Source organism: Lissotriton helveticus, chromosome 5_1, assembly GCF_964261635.1.
Source record: "Lissotriton helveticus chromosome 5_1, aLisHel1.1, whole genome shotgun sequence".
Lineage (NCBI taxonomy): Eukaryota > Metazoa > Chordata > Amphibia > Caudata > Salamandridae > Lissotriton > Lissotriton helveticus.
The window spans coordinates 200,914,417-200,934,149 of NC_136065.1; the positions used below are offsets into that span (position 1 = coordinate 200,914,417).

General features: G+C 44.9%; 1 protein-coding gene across 1 annotated transcript in view; it reads left to right on the forward strand.

Moving 5' to 3' along the window:
- The first annotated feature begins 2,591 nt into the window (after nucleotides 1–2,591).
- Nucleotides 2,592–19,733, forward strand: part of TNFSF8 (TNF superfamily member 8) — a 49,112-nt gene continuing 31,970 nt past the window's right edge. The window contains exons 1-2 of the mRNA XM_078640847.1: nucleotides 2,592–3,024; nucleotides 17,184–17,256. Of these exons, the coding sequence (XP_078496973.1) occupies nucleotides 2,887–3,024; nucleotides 17,184–17,256 (211 nt within the window). The 5' untranslated portion in view covers nucleotides 2,592–2,886. The remainder of the gene's footprint in view (nucleotides 3,025–17,183; nucleotides 17,257–19,733) is intronic.

Consider the following 19,733-nt stretch of genomic DNA (forward strand, 5'->3'; position numbering starts at 1 on the left):
CCCCAACACTCTTAAACACTAACCCATCTTAACCCTATAAATATACCCTGTACCCCAAAACCCAAACCTAGCCCTGAACCCTATAAATACCCCTGTACCTCAACACCCAAACCTACCCCTGAACCCTAAAAATACCCCTGTACCCCAAAACCCAAACCTAGCCCTGAACCCTAAAAATACCCCTGTAGCCCAAAACCCACACCTACCCCTGAACCCTAAAATGCCCCTGTACCCCAAAACCCAAACCTAGCCCTGAACCCTTAAAATACCCCTGTACCCCAAACCCCAAATCTACCCCTGAACCCTAAAAATACCCCTGTACCCCAAAACCCAAACCTACCCCTGAACCATAAAAATAACCCTGTACCCCAAAACCCAAACCTACCCCTGAACCCTAAAATACCCCTGTACCCCAAACCCAAACCTAGCCCTGAACCCTAAAAATACCCCTGTACCCCAAAACCCAAACATAGCCCTGAACCCTTAAAATACCCCTGTACCCCAAAACCCAAACCTACCCCTGAACCCTAAAAATACCCCATACCCAAAACCCAAACCTAGCCCGGAACCCTAAAAATACCCCTGTACCCCAAAACCCATACCTATCCCTAAACCCTAAAACTACCCCTGTACCCCATAACCCAAAACTATATCTGAACCCTTAAAATACCCAAACACCCCAAAACATATACCTCAGTACCCCAAAACATATACCCCTATACCCATACTTACCTTATCCAAACATTAAAAAAAAACATGTTTTTACCATTCATGCATTTACAACGAATTTTGTTGTAAATGTATGTGTGGTAAAAGCATATAAAATGTAATGCCATGCGTTATAATGGCATTGAGGAGTCATGGTACTTTCGTAATGAAAGTATGCGGAGTGATGGCATGCGGAAAGAAAGTTGCGGTATAATGGGTGTTTACCCTCCCCTGGTAAGTACATTGGTGGTACGGCGGCCCACATCTCCAGCAACATACTCATATTTTTTCACCACCGATTTGAAAAATGCACAGGTCTCTCTCATTGATGGCCAGCACCGACATCCACTTTTAAACACACCTCCCGCCACAAGTTCTAGAATTGCGAACTTTAGAGCTGGGGAGCTACGTTCGAATCTCGGCATCAGCTCAACATCCTGTGATTCCAGGCAAAACGCTTTGTCTCCCCACGCCTACCACAAATGAATGTGTTCTTCTGTAATGTAAATTGTGCTCATCCCATGTTGTCGAGTTCGCGCTATATAATATTGCAAGGAAAAATAAAGTAGGGAAACTCGAGTTCACACACTACTGAACGCGCACTCTTGAGTGCATCAGCCGTGCACTGTGAATCGGAGCGTTTCACAGGCCTGTCACAGATAAGAAATGCTATCAAAACGAAATCCTACAAACCAATATACTACTGGCCGGCAGCAATTCATACCCGGACAACGTCGGGACGGGCTGCTAGTATACTATAAAACCGGGAGCTCTTTGCATAATAATTTACACATTGCCTCAAAGTTAAGCCTGACTGCTCAGTGCCATACCTACCAGGGGGTTAAGCTCAGCTATATTTAGCAGCTTTAGAGGGTCACCCTGACAAGGATTGTGATTATAGCGTGAGGTGGGTAATCACCCCCTCAACTAATACTCCAATTTCTTACACTCCTGCCTAAACACAGTAATCAGACCCGTTAACCTCAATATCCAGCCAAATTATATCTTTTTATATTGTGTGATTTAGAGGAAGGTGTTATGAAATTAAATTCCAAAATGAGTTCTGTTTCATAATCTCCCCTGCACCTCAAAAAATCTGTTCTGATGTGTCCATTCAAGCAAATTGTATCTGCATGTATACTATTCTTACACTTGCAATGTATTTGAAAAGCACAAACATATCACCCCTCAAGGGTTTCAAGGCGCTGGGGGCCGTTGGGGAGATCAAGTAAGCTATTACCCAGAGTCACACGGTGCTGAGCTGCCGCTGGCACCTGAGATCGAACCGTGAGCCCCACGCTCTGCCGCTGAGCCACACCTGCGAAATGTCCTGTAAACTGACAATGGAAAGCCAGCCACCCTACCAAACACAAAGATCATTTACACCGGCATAGGGAACTGGAACAACATCTAGTGACGTGTGGGGAGGAAATCGGCAACCACTGCTTATACTTACAATTACCTCTGCTGGGTCCTACTCAATCTTATAAACATCTGTATAGCATACAAAAGCCAACACAATTGTCATAGCTAATGTTGGTCTGCTACCTAAGCAGGAAAAAAGTGCAAAATCAGTCTGCTTAAATGTACCTCTTTCTTGGAGCAAGGCTTCTTTGTAGCTCTATTACGCACATACAATTATTTATAAGCAACAAATGCATCAACATATATTTTTGCAATGGTATCACAATGTGTTTCCTCAGTTTCTCCGGGTCTACAATTCATTACATCATTTGACCACATTTTTCGAGAGAGTAGTGCTGATGTATACTTGTGCCAGGGGACATTAATAGAGGATCAGAGGTGCGACAGAGAGTTGGCAAAGAGACTGAGTGAAACCCAGTAAGAGCGAACCACGAATGATTCCCACGCAAGCCCCGCGCCACTGCGCATCGTAAGCCTGAGGTAAGTCAGCAGCGACTCACATCTGGCTCGGTGTCACCCCCTTGCCTTTGAAGACAACTTTCGTTTCTCCGTGATGGTGTTTTTCCGGTGTTTAGAGGCCGGTGTGGGCTGCGAAAGGAGAAGTGGTCTCTTCTGAATTTCGATGGAGTGGGGAGACGTGTGGCGCGTGGGAGAGTGCCTATAAAAGCAGAGACTGCTGGGGGAGCTGCGCAGGTGGCGTCGGAGAGCGAGCGTCAGTGGCTGTCGCTGGAACCTCCCAGCGCAGATGCTGCTATGGAGCAGGTGGAGGGCAACGTGCCAAGGTCGCAGAGGCACATCATCCGGGTCCTTTGCTGCATCACCGCCGTATCCTGCTCCGCGTGTCTCCTCCTCACGGCCACCAGCTTGGTGGTCTTCCTGTATCATAAGGCGGTAAGTCCAGCTGAACATTCTGAAAGTGTGTTTTGGTTCCGGGTACAATTGAAACTCGAGTACTGTAGGCGTAGTTCTATGACACCTTAGGGAGGTCACTAATTTAACTAACTACTAACTATATATTCACCTTACAGTTTAGCTGTAGTTGGATGCAGGTGCAATGTGACTGTCATGCAATATGTGGCATGCAATATAGTGATCCGTCGTTGTTAACAACCTAAATTGTTCATAGTGGATGCAAATTGTGTGTGCCTATCATCCTTCCTTACTGATGACGTGTGAACCAGCACACGTGTGCCTGACAATGATGGGTAGACTGCAAAGCTGGCCGATTCCGGAGCACCTCTTCCTATTCTATAGCGATGCTCCCTGTGGAAAGTGTTTAATTCTGATTAGATTCACAGTAACACGAATTGCAAGTCTTAAACATGTCTGTTCAGTCACGCTCTAGCTTCATTTGCTTTGCTTAAGAATGATTTAGGGCCGTGCTAATTTTGAATATTAATAAAATCGTCAGAGTTCTGGAGGAAGTGAATGCGGAGGATCCGCGCTGGGGGAGTTCCCTCTATTTGAAAGGAAGAGTGGAGTTGTGGAATTGGCCCTGGTTCCGCCTGTTTCAGTTCTCCTTCCAGGACGCAGTGGATTGTTGTTAAATTTCAACCCTGCGCTAAATCCGGGCACAGGAAGGATACCCTATAACCACGACCATTTTAAAGTTGAAGAATGTGTGTGCGTGTGTGTGGGTGCGTGCAAGCTTTTGATTCAGTGGCCATGGGACCTGGTAAGGTGCCTTGCGTCTACGACTGCCTATCAGTGCGACTCCTATACAGCCAATACAACCTTCCCAATTGCCGGTGCTAGGGGTGGCTGGTCCATTCATTTTTGGGGAGGGGCCTTGTGGAGGGGGGATCAGTCTATATCATTGATTGCTAATGTCCTACAGAAGCTTTTATTACCCATTCTGGTGCGACTTGATTGCATTGACACTAGATTGCAAGCAATTGAAAATGCCCCGGGGGTATGAAGGATCAAGTGAGAACCTTGGGGAATAGCCACGGTACAACAATAACTGACGTGGGTAGTTCTTCCCACTCTAATTTGGCCACTTGCCCAGCTACAGGACCTACTATATTACCTACGTCAACAACGGTACCTGTAACTAGCCTACCTACCTCAGCACCCGTCCCCCCCCCCAAGGCAAGCTCCGCCAGTGCCCTTAGTGCGGAAATCAAAGTTACCTGTGACAATAACTCCACCAAGGCAAGAGAAAACGCAAATGAAGACTGGTGAACGCTCTGCCCAGAATGGCCCCACCATAAATCGGTTACACATAGTTAACCTTCCTCCTGAGGCGGCTGACCATACAGTAATTTCGGCCGGAGTACCGGAACTTCCTAGCTCTGTACCAGAACCCTTTGATTCCCTAAGAAACAAGGTGGTAAGCTGGCTAAATATCCACAGGCCGCTAACACCTAACTTGAGAGGGGAAATATTAATGGTCAGGCGGGTTCCTTGGGTGGGACATACAAAAAAGGAGATCAAGGGAGATTGTATCCTGGTAACTTTTAGAGATTCACAGATCGTTCCTCACATTAGCAATTGGTTGGCCAGTCTGGGAAATACTACCATCCAACTGTTACCATTGTCCTTTTTTTATCCACCTAGAAACCATAATTTGCATCTTAGGGGCAACGACGGCTGGACAAGGGTGGGATTTGCCATTGATGGTAGTAGATATAGACCCACACGGCAGGATATCCCAATACAGAGCAACTATTTGCATCCCAATAGGTATAGTTGTCTTGAAGAAGTAGATTGACTGTACCAAGATGTATGTAACGGAGAAAGAGATTGGGTGGTGCTTTCTGCAGCTGTACCACAGACCGCTCCGGATATCATTGATGCTGGAAACTCTCTTGTTGACCATGTGTCTAATGGTCAGCCGAGTCCTACCACCCTGGAATCCCCCATACATTCTCCTAAAGCTGTTTATCCCCTGGAAACATGTAATGGGGTTAAAGGAAGTGAACATCTGGGTATGGTGGGATCCCTCACTATGACAGCGATTGGTGTAGATAGTCCAGGAGGCGGGAGGGAACACGGAATAACTACCAATGAGATAACAACAGATAGCGTTTCCCTGAATATAGGTGACCAAGCGAACCCTCCATTTACCATTTTAACACCAGGGTACAAACCCAGTGGCAGGGTGGGTAATATAGTTTCTTGGAATATCGCGGGATTAGGTCCCAGAATGCATTCACCAGAATGGGTATCGTTTATAATTGGCTATGATGTTTGTATTTTCCAAGAGACATGGTCCTGCGAGCCCTTGTGTCTCATGGGTTTCCTCAACTTTTTTGTTCCTGCTGTGAAGGGTCCTAAGGGCAGACCAAAAGGGGGATTGACGATTTGGGCTCGGCAGGCTCTATTTGAAAAAATAGTAGAACTCCCCACAGGTAATAATGACATCCAGCATATAAGATTAAATCTGACCAAGGGGGAACCACTAGACATTTATAATTTGTACAGAAGAGGTTCAAATGGGGGGAAATCTCCAGTCTTAGTGGTACTGGACCAGCTGATTGAAGCCCAACCAAGTGCTAATAATATGTTAATTGCTGGGGACATGAACATGACCTTTGAGCCTCTTTCTATTGATGACTGGCATCTCGGAGAGGAAGCAGATACCGAGTGGGGGATCCCCAAGCTGGGTTTAAATCCCGTGAGTAGATGGTCTGCTGAAATAATTCAGATGAATGCTTTATGCATGGAAAGGGGGGTAAGAACTCTGAACGGAAGGTCTGCAAGTGATGGACAAGGGGCCAACACATTCGACAATGGCCGGTGGCAAAGTCGGATTGATTATGTCATCTGCAACTTGGCAATTTGGCACCTAATGATTGATATGAGGGTGGTCTGTAGGCAGGAGAGCAACCATAATACCCTATGTATCACCCACAAATTATGGGGTGGGGTGGTGGAGGGCCTAAACGACACAGAAGAGGGGATATCAGAGATTGTCGCAACGAACGACATGAGAAGAGTCAAGTGGCCCAAAGTAGTGGTGAACCAAGAGGCCTTGGATAGTATCAACAAGGAATTGGAGACCGCCACTGTAGCTATGGAAGCTATGCTGAAGATGGGAATGGAGGGAGGTACAGAAATGGACGAGATCACTAGCCTCCATTGTGCATTCTTTGGCCTAATAAATGGCCATTTTTATAGGGTAGTACGGGTGCAACCTGGCAAGAAAACTCCCCCATATCAAGTAGGATGGTATAACGCACAGTGCAGGGGAGCACGAAGTTCATTGGGGATGGCTATTAAGAGCAAGCTCCCAGCTGCCGTGAGGGAAGCAAGGCGGGTGTATAAGGCTAGTGTTCATCAGGCTAAGAAGGACTGGGATGAGCAGCATTGGTTAGATCTTAAGGCCGCCAGCTCAGCCAAAGATTCCAGATTATTCTGGAATATAGTGAAGTGGGGGAAAGGCGGCATCCCGGAACCACCCTCAAACTATGTCTCGCAGAGTAGCTGGTTGGACTACTTTGGTCCTCAATACAAATGTTGTCTGAAGGATATCTCTGGAGATTCTGTGGTAACTACAGTCTTTAAAACACCGCCTTTTTTAAGAAACGATGTAGCAATGGCCTTAGATTCAGTGGCGCGGGGCAAAGCTCCAGGACCAGACGGGGTGCCCGCTGATGTCTTCCTCCACGATAAAACCTGTTGGGGGAAGTATATCTTAAATTTAGCGAATGCGGTAGCCCTAGGGGCACCAGTACCAAAATCGTGGCTGGGGGCGGTAATAATACCCGTATTCAAAAAGGGAGACAAAACTATACCGGGAAATTATAGGCCCATCAGCCTAATAGATACGGTCCAGAAGGTCGTAGGTAAAATTACCCTAACAAAGATCATGAACTGGGTAAGTGAATCTAATGTATTATCACCCTACCAAGCCGGTTTCGGCAAATTGACCAGCACAGTAGACCAGATCTTTAGGTTCACTTTGCTACATTGGAAAACAGTGCAGCTGGGGAATGGAAGCCTGTATGCAGCTTTCATCGATCTGCGTGCAGCTTTCGATTTAGTCCCCCGCTCCTTGTAATGGAAAGTCCTAAGTGAGATGGGTATGCCATCAGAGATTCTATCCCTGGTCATGAGATTACACGAGGACAACCACGCAAAGATTCAGTGGGGTAGGCATGGCCAGGTAACTGATGAGTTCCCAGCGGAAAGAGGGGTACGCCAAGGCTGCGCCATGGCGCCAACACTTTTTTCCTTATATATCAGTGGTGTAGTGGATCGCATGTTGTCTGCATCTGTTGATGCTCCAGCTTTGGATGGCTTGAAAACCCCAATATTACTTTTTGCAGACGACACACTGATAGTATCCAAAACCCCTAGTGGCCTTCAGCATGCCCTTAACATTTTTGAGGACTTTTGCAGGGATCGTGGCCTCGAAGTTAATGTGGCTAAAACAAAGCTCATGACTTTTAATGCTCACCTTAGTTTCAGAGGGAACTTTTTCTTGGATGGTCAGAAGGTGGAAACAGTATCAGACTTCGTCTACCTGGGTGTCCATATTGATAAGGGTGCAAAGTGGAAGAAACATATGGAAATGGCGGCTCTCAAATTCCGCCAAAACACAGGTGTCATAAGTGCTGAGCATAAGAAATCATTGACTAGACCTATCAAGCCAGCACTCCAGGTATATGAAGCCAAAGCTGTTGGCTCTGCGCTATACGTCGCTGAGCTATGGGGCTATGACAACCTGACACCACTAACACTCACTGGAAATAAGTTCCCCTGAAACCTCACTGCACTGCCTAAAAGCACACCCTTGAAGCCGCTGCGTTGTGAGTTGGGCAGGAAATCCATATCTGATATGGCCAGATTGCGACCCATTTTATACTGGCGTCACATCTGGGTTACTCCTGAACTCGCTCATTACGCTAGAGGCTTCCGGGATGTAATCAACCGGGACAAATTTCATAAGATAGGCTGGTTAAGGGATCTGCGCAGATCCTTGGTGTCTTTGGGTTTGAGCGAGCTTTGGGAGAAACCAGAGGAGGTGCAGTTTCCGGCTAAGGAAATTATAAAAGTAAAGTATTGGGAAACAGTAAATCATAGGAATTGGAATGATACTGACTCTTCTACGTTGGAGGGCCAGTACCTCGAATGGAAATCTTGCCCTTCCCTTGAGCTTTACTGGGATATTATAACCAAGCCCCAGGAAAGGAAGTTATACTTCCAGCTCAGGGTGGGGTCCATCCCTATTAGATCGTTAACTGGGCGATGGGTTGAGGGTAACTCTCACTTTTGTCCATCTTGTAAAGGTTGCATAGAGACCATTGCCCTTCTACTGTTTGTATGTACGGCCTACTGTTTACCCCGACGTGTCTGGTTGAGGGCGATGTGTAAGCAGCTTGGTACAAGGGATAGTGTTGCGGCCCTTAGAATAATACGTACTAGTTCTTCCCCCACTATTGCTGTGGCTGTTGCGAAATATCTAGGCTGGGCATGGGCAATCAGAAGAACTTTTTGGGCACAATAATAGGATGTATTGAGAAATGTAGCCCTTCTCCTGCCCTCCCAATTACCTACTGAGAATCTGATTATTTATTGGTGTTGCATCTTTGCATGAATACTGTGGTTTTAAACCGAATTTTAAATGGAAGTCTTGCAGCTTTATTTTTTATTTTTTAACTTCTTTGTGATTGTAAACATGTTTTTAATACCATTGTTATGAATGTAAGGTTTTAAAGATGTTCTGCTTTTATGAGTTTTTTACCTCGAATAAAGCATACTTGACTGACTGACTGACTGACTGACTGGCACCTGCATGTGTTTTGCACTTTATTTCCCAGCCTGGTATAGTGCTGGCTCCTGCACAGAACTGTTCATAGTGTTTCAAGTTGCTGATCCTACGTGAGATGGTTTTATTTAAGCCGGTGCCTTTCACAGACTGTCCCTACAAATGCACTTGGTTGTTCTTGAGTGCGAATGTGTGCACTGCAACATCATGTGCCGGTTATTGACTATGATTTGCAGAACTGCAGCATGTGCCGGAAGCTGCTCTCTGTTGTTGGCCATGAGCTGGTGAATTGCTGCATGTTTGGGAACGTGAAAGTTCACTTTTCCAATATTCTCAACGCATAAAGACTAACCACAACCTCTCTTGACCAGGGAATAGCGTGTGGAAAGGCTCAAACTGAACTAACCAATCCGTGTGTCACGTTGTATCACAGGGAAGGGGAGACTGCCGTGTTATCTAGATTTAGAAAGGACCCAGAAACTCTTCAACTAGCTTATGGCACACAATAATTAAAAAAAACTATAAACACGCCCTAATTAGGCTCTACATTGTGTCCACTCCTTGCTTAACTTTACTGGCATAAACACTGATCTATTTCTTAACAAAACTGTAAGATCCCTTGAAGATATCCTTTTTTACTTTGAATATGCTTTACTTCATCTTGCATTCCCTAAGAGAGTCTGTTTTTTTTAAGATGTGTTTCTGCAGTTTTTTTTTCATGTCACATATGACCTCACACTGAGTCGCCTCCAGGTGTCTGAGTGAAATCATGAAATGCACGACTGAGAGCTCTGAAGTTGAGGCTGAAGGTGATGTGAGTTCCCAACACCGCCTGTCAGAGAGTCGTAAACGCGTACAGACTACATGCACATCCGATCCTTGGACACTCTGCAGAGTGCAAAGCTCGTGAAGGAGGTATAACGCTGTAGGGAAATACAGAGAACTCTAAAAGAAATGAAAATGCAGGTGCGTGGGTTGTATGCATGGGAGGTGATGATGAAGTGGAGGAGATAAGGAGCAGCACACGCAGAAGGGGAGAGAGTGAAAATACTGATCTGAGGAGGAAAGAGATGACGTGAGATATGCAGATGGGGAATTTCAGAAAGATGCGGGGAGGAAAAAGAGCCCAAGTGACTAACAGCGAGAGAATGCGCAGGGAAGCGGTGTGAAGGGGAGAACCGGAGTGTTGGGGACACTCGGAAGGCCACTGCTCCTTTGACAGACCGAAGTCATTTTTAATCCAGTCTTAATTCGAATTATTCACAGAAAAGCCATTGATGATATTAATTTATCTCTCACAGCTAACGGGCAGTGCAAAGCCAGAAGCAATGGCAGCTTGTGGCTTTAGGAAGTGATGGGGCATAACAGTTTGGCCTTAATGTTTACATTCCAAAAGCTGGCAGTGCTGCAGTGCCAGAGCTACTTTCCCATGTTAAGTAGCCCCACACACATCACTCACATACACAAACCCACCAGGCACTAGAGGAGGGAAGCCATTGAAGGCCACACAGGGATCTCATACACAAATAATTAAAGACAAAGCAGTGACCTTTGATGTCAAAAGTGTGACATAAAGAGAAATCCATCTAGTGGCTGAATTGCACAATGTGAAATAAGAAATTCTTGGACCTGTAGCTGCTGGTGAGAGACGTTGCAAAGTATTTGTTTTGCAAAATGTGTAGAAAACATTTCACACTTGTGAAGGGTAAGGCGTTTTTTTACCCTGACATGCGTACATGCAAATCACAACTCTATCGACAAATTACGTTCACTATATCCTTTTTCACATTAAAATGTTTATGTATTAATTAGATTTTCTTTGTAGAGAATAATTTGTTTTTCTCATAAAGTCAGTGTAATGTGTCGCAAAGGGCAAGCCCGGGTTCCACCTTCAAACACTTGTGACTTCTATGAAATCCCATTCATGAGGTTTGTACACATTCAGCTGCAGTAAACGGGAATGGTAAAGGAAGACAAGCATTGGTAAATGCATTAGGTTTCGCCAATATGATTAATAATAAGCTGTTTTTTGTTGTAAGTTGTAGCTTGCTGAGAAGTTGTACAATATAGGAAACAGAAAGTCCGTTGAAGTGTTATGGCTTGTTAATGTAGATAAAAGGCAAAATATTGTGCTGTTACTAGTGGTATAGTGCCTTTAAGTAATAGCAATTATATTAAAAATGATAGATTTCACAAGCGCAGCTCAAGTGTTGCGCAGGCAAAACACAAACAAAGGAAGTTCCTGCCGTCATTATTACATTATTGGTGTCTGCAACTCGGCCATACACAGCACATGCCAGTGAGCCTGGAAGGTGCCTCAAATGTATTGCTATTACCATCTTCTGATTTGGTATCCCACACGGTGCTTATAAACACACTCAAATCATAGGGTATCGGAGGGTCTGCCCTTAACTGGCTCATTGCCTTCCTCTCCAACCATACTTTCCAAGTTTTTTACCATGATGCCTGTTCTGAAGTCCGCTCTTTTGCCCATGGAGTGCCACAGGGATCCATCCTCAGCCCTCTATTGTTCAATCTTTACGTAAGACCACTGGGTGAGATGGCTGAGAAATCCGGTTTATCCATGTTTTCCTATGCCGATGATTCTCAAATGATTTTTCCCTATCCGCTCATAACACAGCCACCCCCTCTATTTTAAAGACTGGCCTAAATAACATAGCATCATGGATGCAAAATAACGTTTTGAAATTAAATGGAGAGAAGAACAGAGGTACTGGTGTTAGGAAAACAGAAAGATCTCTGGAGCCAGCAACATTGGCCAAGCAAAATGGGTGTTCTTCCATCTCCAACACCACAAGTGGGTATCACAATAGATGAGGCCCATAGTATGCATCCTCAATCAGTCAAAGTTGCAGCCACCTGCTTCATCATTATTAAATGGCTGAGGAAAATCTGTTGGATGCTACCAGAAGCGACAAGAAAAACTGTAGTCAATGCCTTAATTACATCTAGGCTTGACTACAGAAACATGCTCTATGTTGGAGCAAACAAATCGGTAATCCATAGACTGCAGATGGCTCAAAATGCCGCAGTCAGACTCCTATGTGGAGTCCCTAAGACTATGTCTATTTCAACTCATCGGTGTAAACTTCACTGGCTGAAAATAGAGAGTTGTATAAAATTCAAGATGCTTTCATATATGCACAAAATTAAATCTAGAAATGCTCCAAGTTACCTGCTTGATCTGGCTAAGCCCTACATTCCTTCTCGGAATCTTCGATCAGCCACTCAAGGTAGGTTTATCATTCCGAAATTTAAACTAGCCCGGATAGGCGGCAAATCCTTTTCACACTTGGGACCCTTCCACTGGAATTCCCTTCCCATCGCTCTCCGCAATGAGGCAAACTATATTAATTTCCGCAAGTCACTAAAAACTTGGCTGTTTGAGAAATAAAATACGCTATGTCCATCTCGCCTTGACCTGCGATATGCGCCGGGAAACCCTTGTTGGGTAGCTGCTGCCCTTTAGAAATTGAAAAACTAAACTAAACTAAACTGTTTGTAAAGCCCAATGACATGAATACCAACATCACTGATTTCAATAAGTGACATGACAGCAGCATGTACCAAAAGTAGGCTGCAGAGAGCAAGAGAACGATGAGCTCATGAATACCATCTTCAAACAATAGCCTACATGAAGAGATAGAGTCCCCACAGAGACTGCCTGCAGCCAACTATTGAATGAAACTGAATCAGCAAAAACAGACAATCTCGTGCACAGTGACTGCACATCTCCACAAACCACACCAGGCTCCGGTCTGAGAAGGTAAAACTAGAACCACTGGAAAAAGGCACTCCAGACTCTAAAAAATATGCAGCAATGCCATACTACTGGCTGACTGTGTGCTGTACAAATAACAAAATGAGATGTAACTCTGGCTTGTGATGATCTTCAGCATCTGATCTATCGAGGGGAGTAACAAATCCACAAACAGGATTCTTTCTCTTCTCAACATCGGCAGAACAACACAGCAGTGTTAGCCCTGGCATGGTACACTAAGTATAGACACAGACATCTGACTATGCAGCACACCTGGCCCTAACGTGGAGGGGTGTGGTGCAGTGGCCAGGGCAGCTGACTTCGGAGCACAGAGTTCACGGTTCGATCACCGGCTCCGGTGGCAGCTCAGCTCAGCACCATGTGACTCTGAGCAATAGCTCACTTAATTTCCACAACGGCCCCCAGCGCCATGAGACCCATAAGGGTGAGTAGTTTGCGCTTTACAAATACAAATTTATTTATAACGTACACAACAGGGGCAACTTGCACTGCTGAAGTTGTGTGTCAGCTCCAAAAACTAAAACTATGGAGGAGCAGGCTGTGTTTGAGGGGAGCTGGCATGGTTGTGTGGGGTCTCAGTGGTGAAATAGCTGAATCTGTAGTCAAGGATTGAGGTATACAGACAGAGTTGTGTTCACTGCTCCAGAAGCACAGCAGACTGAAACCCTGCAGAGCATGGTAGACGTGCACGACCACAGATGCCTATTGTTAACATGGCTGAGCCAGGAAGGAAGATGCAGTACGAGACTGCCGTGTACTGCTCGAAAAGGCAGTACAGTAGATAAGCACTGGACTGAGGACCAGCATCAGGCCGTGCTAAGGTTTGAGGCTGAGATGTGTGTGAGCAGACCTGCATACTGATAGCCATGATGAAAAAGCAAAATGGGTCGGGGCGTGGCCTGAGATGCACTGGAAGAGCTGTGTGCTAGGGATGAATGCAGGGGGGTTGCAGATGAAGGGCGGATTGCACTGGCTGGTGCGGGAATCAGGTCTTGTTTTTTCTTTGTTTTTTTTTTTGTTTTATATAGCGCGAACTAGAACCGAACCGAATCAGTTATCAGAGCGCTTTACATTGCACAAGTTACGTTTTTACATGAGGACACACACTTTCATGTATTTTTAGGCATGGGGAGATTAAGTGATTTGCCCAGAATCACAGGAGGTTTTGGCGTCGTTACCGAGACTCGAACCCAGATCCCCAGGTCCGAGGTCGAGCGCCTTAGCCGTTAGGCCAACTCCTCTCCCCGTTCCTGTTTCCGTATTCCTGTTGGAATAGTGGGCTTGTTTATATCCAGGAATAGCTGTGTGCTAGACATGAATGCAGGGGGGGTTGCAGGTCAGGTACGGGTTGCACTGATGGTGTGTGAATCAGGGCTCTTATTGGAGCAGCAGCCTTGTTTATATCCAGTAAGAGCTGTCTGCTAGGTATGAATGCAGGGGGGTTGCAGGTGAAGGGCAGATTGCACTGGCTGTTGTATGAATCAGGGCTCCTTGTTGGAGCAGCAGCCTTGTTTATCTCCAGGAAGAGCTGTGTGCTAGGTCTGAATGCAGGGGGGTTGCAGATCAGGGGCGGATTGCACTGGATGGTGCATGAAACAGGGCTCCTTTGTTGGAGCAGCAGCCTTGTTTATATCCAGGAAGAGCTGTGTGCTAGGTCTGAATGCAGGGGGGTTGCAGATCAGGGGCGGATTGCACTGGATGGTGCATGAAACAGGGCTCCTTTGTTGGAGCAGCAGCCTTGTTTATATCCAGGAAGAGCTGTGTGCTAGGTCTGAATGCAGGGGGGGTTGCAGGTCAGGGGCGGTTTGCACTGTCTGGTGCGTGAATCAGGGCTCCTTGTTGGAGCAGCAGCCTTGTTTATATCCCAGAAGAGCCGTATGCTAGGTATGAATGGAGGGGTGTTATATGTGAAGGGCAGATTGCACTGGCTGGTGCGTTAATCAGGGCTCCTTGTTGAAGCAGCAGCCTTGCTTATATCCAGGAAGAGCTGTGTGCTAGGTATGAACGCAGGGGGGTTGCAGGTGAAGGGCAGATTGCACTGGCTGGTGATTGAATCAGGGGTCCTTGTTGGAGCAGCAGCCTTGTTTATATTCGGGAATTAGTCTATGCTCATTATGAATGCAGGGGGGTTGCAGGTCAGGGGCCGATTGCACTGGCTGGTGTGTGAATCACGGCTCCTTGTGTGGAGCAGCATCCTTGTATCCCGGAAGTGCTGTGTGCTAGGTATGAATGCCATAGGTTGCTGGTCAGTGGCGGATTGCACTGGCTGGTGCGTAAATCAGGGCTCCTTGTTGGAGCAGCAGCCTTGTTTATATCCAGGAAGAGCTGTGTGCTAGGTATGAATGCAGGGGGGTTGCAGGTCAGGAGGGTTGCAGGTCAGGGGCAGACTGCACTGGCGGCTGGTGTGTGAATCAGGTCTTGTAGGAATAGCGGCCTTGTTTATATCCGGAACAGCTGTGTGCTAGGTATGAATGAAGGAGGGTTGCAGGTCAGGGGCAGATTACACTAGTTGGTGTGTGAATCAGGGCTCCTTGTTGGAACAGCAGGAGTGCAAGGTCAGGATTGGTTGCAAGTTCTGAGCTGTGTGCCCTGGCAGTGATACTGCTAGTCTGTCGTGGCTGAGGAAACCTTGGGGAGGCCTCTATTGGGTTCCAGTGCTGGATTAAATTGTAAAATTGTAAATTGATACTTGTATAGCGCACTACTCACCCGCAAGGGTCTCAAGGAGCTTGTACGAATACCGCTGTGGAACCCATCCTGGCTTTCCCTGTGAGGTGTCCACTCCTGGGCACCCCCATGGTGGAGGCCAGACATCCTTAGCATTGTGGGGGCCGTTGTGGAGATTAAGCAAGCTATTGCCCAGAGTTGCAGAGTGGGACTCCATGATTGGAATAGGCACCGAGGCAAGAATTATCAGGTCTGTGGAATTTTGAGCCCAAGACCCGCCGAGGGGGGGAATTGAACCCTGGTCCCAGGCTAGACCTCTGCATCATGGCCTGCCGCTCTAACCATTGAGCCACACTTCTCAGTGATGAAGGTCAGAACTGAGAAGTATTGGCAGAGTGTCTCGCTGCTGAATGTAAGAGATGAGGTGCACTGTGACTACATTTCACTTCCAGAACCTCAAGGCGCGGTTCTTTGGACTGAGGTGCATTAGCACAGGTTTCACTGGATGTACCAGGCTCCACAGATTGCATTGTTCAGGCGGATCTTTCCCCTGCGCAGCAGACGCAGCCCCTTAAAGTTCTTCCACGGTGGAGACAAGAGTTTCCAAATAAAACTGAAAACACATTGGAGAGGTTAAAAAACAACTGCAACTTAAGGAGGCATGAAAAGCATGAGGAAACCCCTCTTGGGGAATATTATTCAATGCACCGCTGGGGCAAGAAAAGGTGGTATAAATGAGCAAAGCATAAAAATGCAAGGTGAAGGTGAACAGATCTGACTGTCCACTCAGTGCCATTAAAGGACCATTTTTAGTGTCTTGGGGGCATTTTATCAAGAACGGCGTTACAAAATTATCGCTGGTTTGGCGGCAGAAAACTGCCACTAAAACAGCGATAATGGGCTTCATAATATGCCCTTGAGAATTCTAATAGAAGCCCATGTTTTGGTGTGAACATGGGCTTCTATTGGAATCTCCAGGAAATATTATCAAGCCCATTATCGCTGCTTTAGCAGCAGTTTTCTGCTGCCAAACCGGTGATAAGTTTAAAGCCATTCTTGATAATATGCAGCCAAGTCTTTTCAAGCCATGGGAGTTTTGTAAGACCTTTGCGGTCCTAACACTCATTAGTAATTCATCGGTTTCGCCTGTGAAGTGTATAATAAACTGTCTTAATCAATCAACGCCCGAGACTAAGGAAAGAGCTCTCTTTCAACTATCATGGGAGTAGAGAGGATGCAATGCAGAAGCCAGAGCTGCTGACATAATAGCTGGGGATCCTGGTTCCAGTCTCGGCCGCACAACATCCTGTCATTCTGGGCAAATTACTTCTTTTCTCCTGGTGATGAACTGCGCTATATAAATCTGCTGCAAGTCGAAGAAGAAGAAAGAGGCACACTTTATGAAAATAGTAGTTCCACCAAAGTGGATGTTAACAGTATTTCAGTAATGGGAAACTGATAAGAGAAGCAGACGAGTAACAAGCATTGGTAAATGCAGGGAAATATGCTACAGCCCATTGAAATGGAGGAAATCTAAGTTGTAAGCACAGGAACCAATAAAAAAGCCAGGAAAGAGAGTGGGCGGTATGTAAGCCCATTTAATGTTTATATTGAAAACAATAGATTTCACAAGCACAGTGCAAGCGCTGTGCAGGCAAAACGTAAAAAACGAAGGCAGCCTTGGGAAAGTCAGAGAACTTTGCACTTCTTCGTCAACAGCAAAAGTAATTGAATTTTACACTCCTAGTTCTAATCTGTAAAAGTCTGTAACTTTAGAGGAATAAACACGTTGGTTGGTTGAAAAATATTAAAAATAGTACTTTTCATATTTGTGTCTGATATATTTCTCTTCTTGTCAACTTACAGGGACCTATGACTGCAGAAAACAAAGGCAACCATGAACCTCTGAAGACCTCCTGCATGAAAAGGCAGGATGCAGGTGAATAACATTATCATACTGATGAGCAAAAGTAGTGGGCCACAATAAAAACATAATATCTGTACATTCAGAACTGAACAATCAAACCATGAAAACAAACCTTCCTCTCATTTACTGCTGAATTCTGAAAATCCTAAAATTAATGTTGATATTAAGACCTTCCTTAGAAGGGCCTGGACATTTCAATGGGCCTAGTAGCATGGCATATTGGAAGGGATTGTGGTTGTGGGGTTTCACACAGTTTTTGTCTGTAGGAATTTGTTGTAATCTCCATGTAAAATTCCCAAGGAAAACATGCGGGAATTGTCAAGGAAACACCAATTCCTCCATGTTATTTCTCATTATTTTTCCACCACTGGAATTAGCAGGACCCACAGTAACAGTAACTCCTGGATTGGAAAATAGTGGGAATTTTAATGGGTCACTCATAATAAGTGCAAAAATCATCTCCAAGAAAATATGCTGTGTATACAATAAAAGACACTAATAGCACATAGTAAGTGTTGACAAACGTTCGAAGGACAACAAGAGTAGTACAACAGGCCCACTGTAAATTTTTAAAGAAATAGTGAATCGAATCATAATCACCAATTGACCATAGATATGTCACAATCCACAAAAAACTAGTGACATCTAAGCCTGTGCCATCTGGTTCGGTTCCATCATCCACATTATGCAAAATGTAATGCTTTTGTCTGCAACAGCATAGTGCTCGTGAAGCAGAACCCATTGCTAAGATCCTTATGAATATTTACACTCATACAAGACCAAGATGTCATTAAGATTTCCTACATTTAAAAAAGAAGCCATAAATTGACATTTGTAATATGAGACTCTTCATCAATTCCATCAATGCCCAGTTGTCCAACAGCAATCTAACCCTCAAATGCAAGCATGCTACCACACCATCAAATCATTAAATAAATCTTCCTTGCCTCTGCTACAGCATGTGAAAATCCCAACAACAATGTTGTCAAATTAAGGCATTAAGGCCCTCTTTGTGAGGGCCCGGAAATTCCAATGGGTCCAGTAACATAACAAGGATTGTCCGCTCATTGAATTGGCGGAATTTGGCGACTCTGAGTTCCGGCCAAATTCTGCCAATGTTTCAGTGCTGCTCATGCTACTGGTGCTAAATTGCGGCACGAGCTGTGCAACATGTATATTTTTGCCTGTTGGTGGAACTCCGTGGAATCTCGCTGAGTTTTTATGTAACTCCACAGATTTCCGTGGAGTGAAACTCCACAAGTTACGCCCATCACTAAACTTACACATTGAGCCCATCAGAATTGTGGTAATCGGATTCACACAGAAAATGTGTCTGTAAAAATCAGTTGTGAACTCTATGTAATATTCCCAGTTAAAACATGCAGGAATTGGCACAGAAATACCAATTCCTGCATGTTATGCTTCAATATTTAGCAATATCTGTTATTTTCCCACCAGCGGAATTATCAGAACCCAGGATAACAGTAATTTCTGGGTTAGGAAATAGTGGAGTTTTTAATGGGTTGCTCACAATGAGGGCCTATGCGGAGAAAGGAAAAAATTATTACAGAAAGAATCTTGTGTGTGCAATAAAATACACTAATTGCACATCATAAGTGTTGACAATTCTTTAAAGGACAACCAGAGTAGTAACAAAGTCTAACTGCAACGTTTTTAAAAGAGAGCAAATCGATTCATAATCATCAATTGAAGTTAGATATGTCACAATCCACAAAAACTACTAACAGTTAAGCCTGTGTTACCTGGTTCTGATCCATCATCAGCATTATGCAAAAATGTTACGCCTTTCTTCTGAAACAACATAGTCCCTGTGTAATTGAACCCCTTTTCAAGCCCCCTATGAATATTCACACTTGTACAAGACGCAAATGTCATAAATATTCTACTATATTTAAAATAAATGCCATAAATTGACATTTTCAATGTGAGAATCTTCACCAATACCATCGATGTCCAGCTGTCCAACACCCATCCTGAAAAATCTTGCTATGAAATTGAAACTGTTCAACTGCAGCCCCATCTCAGATTGATACTGAATCACAAAAGTTATGTAACATGTTTGACAACTCTATTTGATCTGGAGACCACCTCCCTATGAAGCAATCTCCAATCTGGTTTCTCTCCTTGTTGAGAAACACAAAACATCATATTCAACAAGAGGGGTGCTTCGAATTGATTACCAGGATTCAGAACGCACTCAAATTCTTCTGGAGGTCTTGATAGCCTTTGATACCATTAACTACATGATAGTAAATTACATCAATTTGTATGCTGGAGTAGTTGTAGTGTTCTTATCCTATTTTACTTATTTAATTGGCTATTACACCCAGTAGGGAATCTAAGCTTCTACCATCACTGTAGCATCCAAAAGAAGCTGAAAACTATTCAAAGTATTCAAGCAGTGAAAAAATCCCTCTACTGGCCCATCCATCAAACATTCAAAGGAGCAATGTACTACCATCAACAAC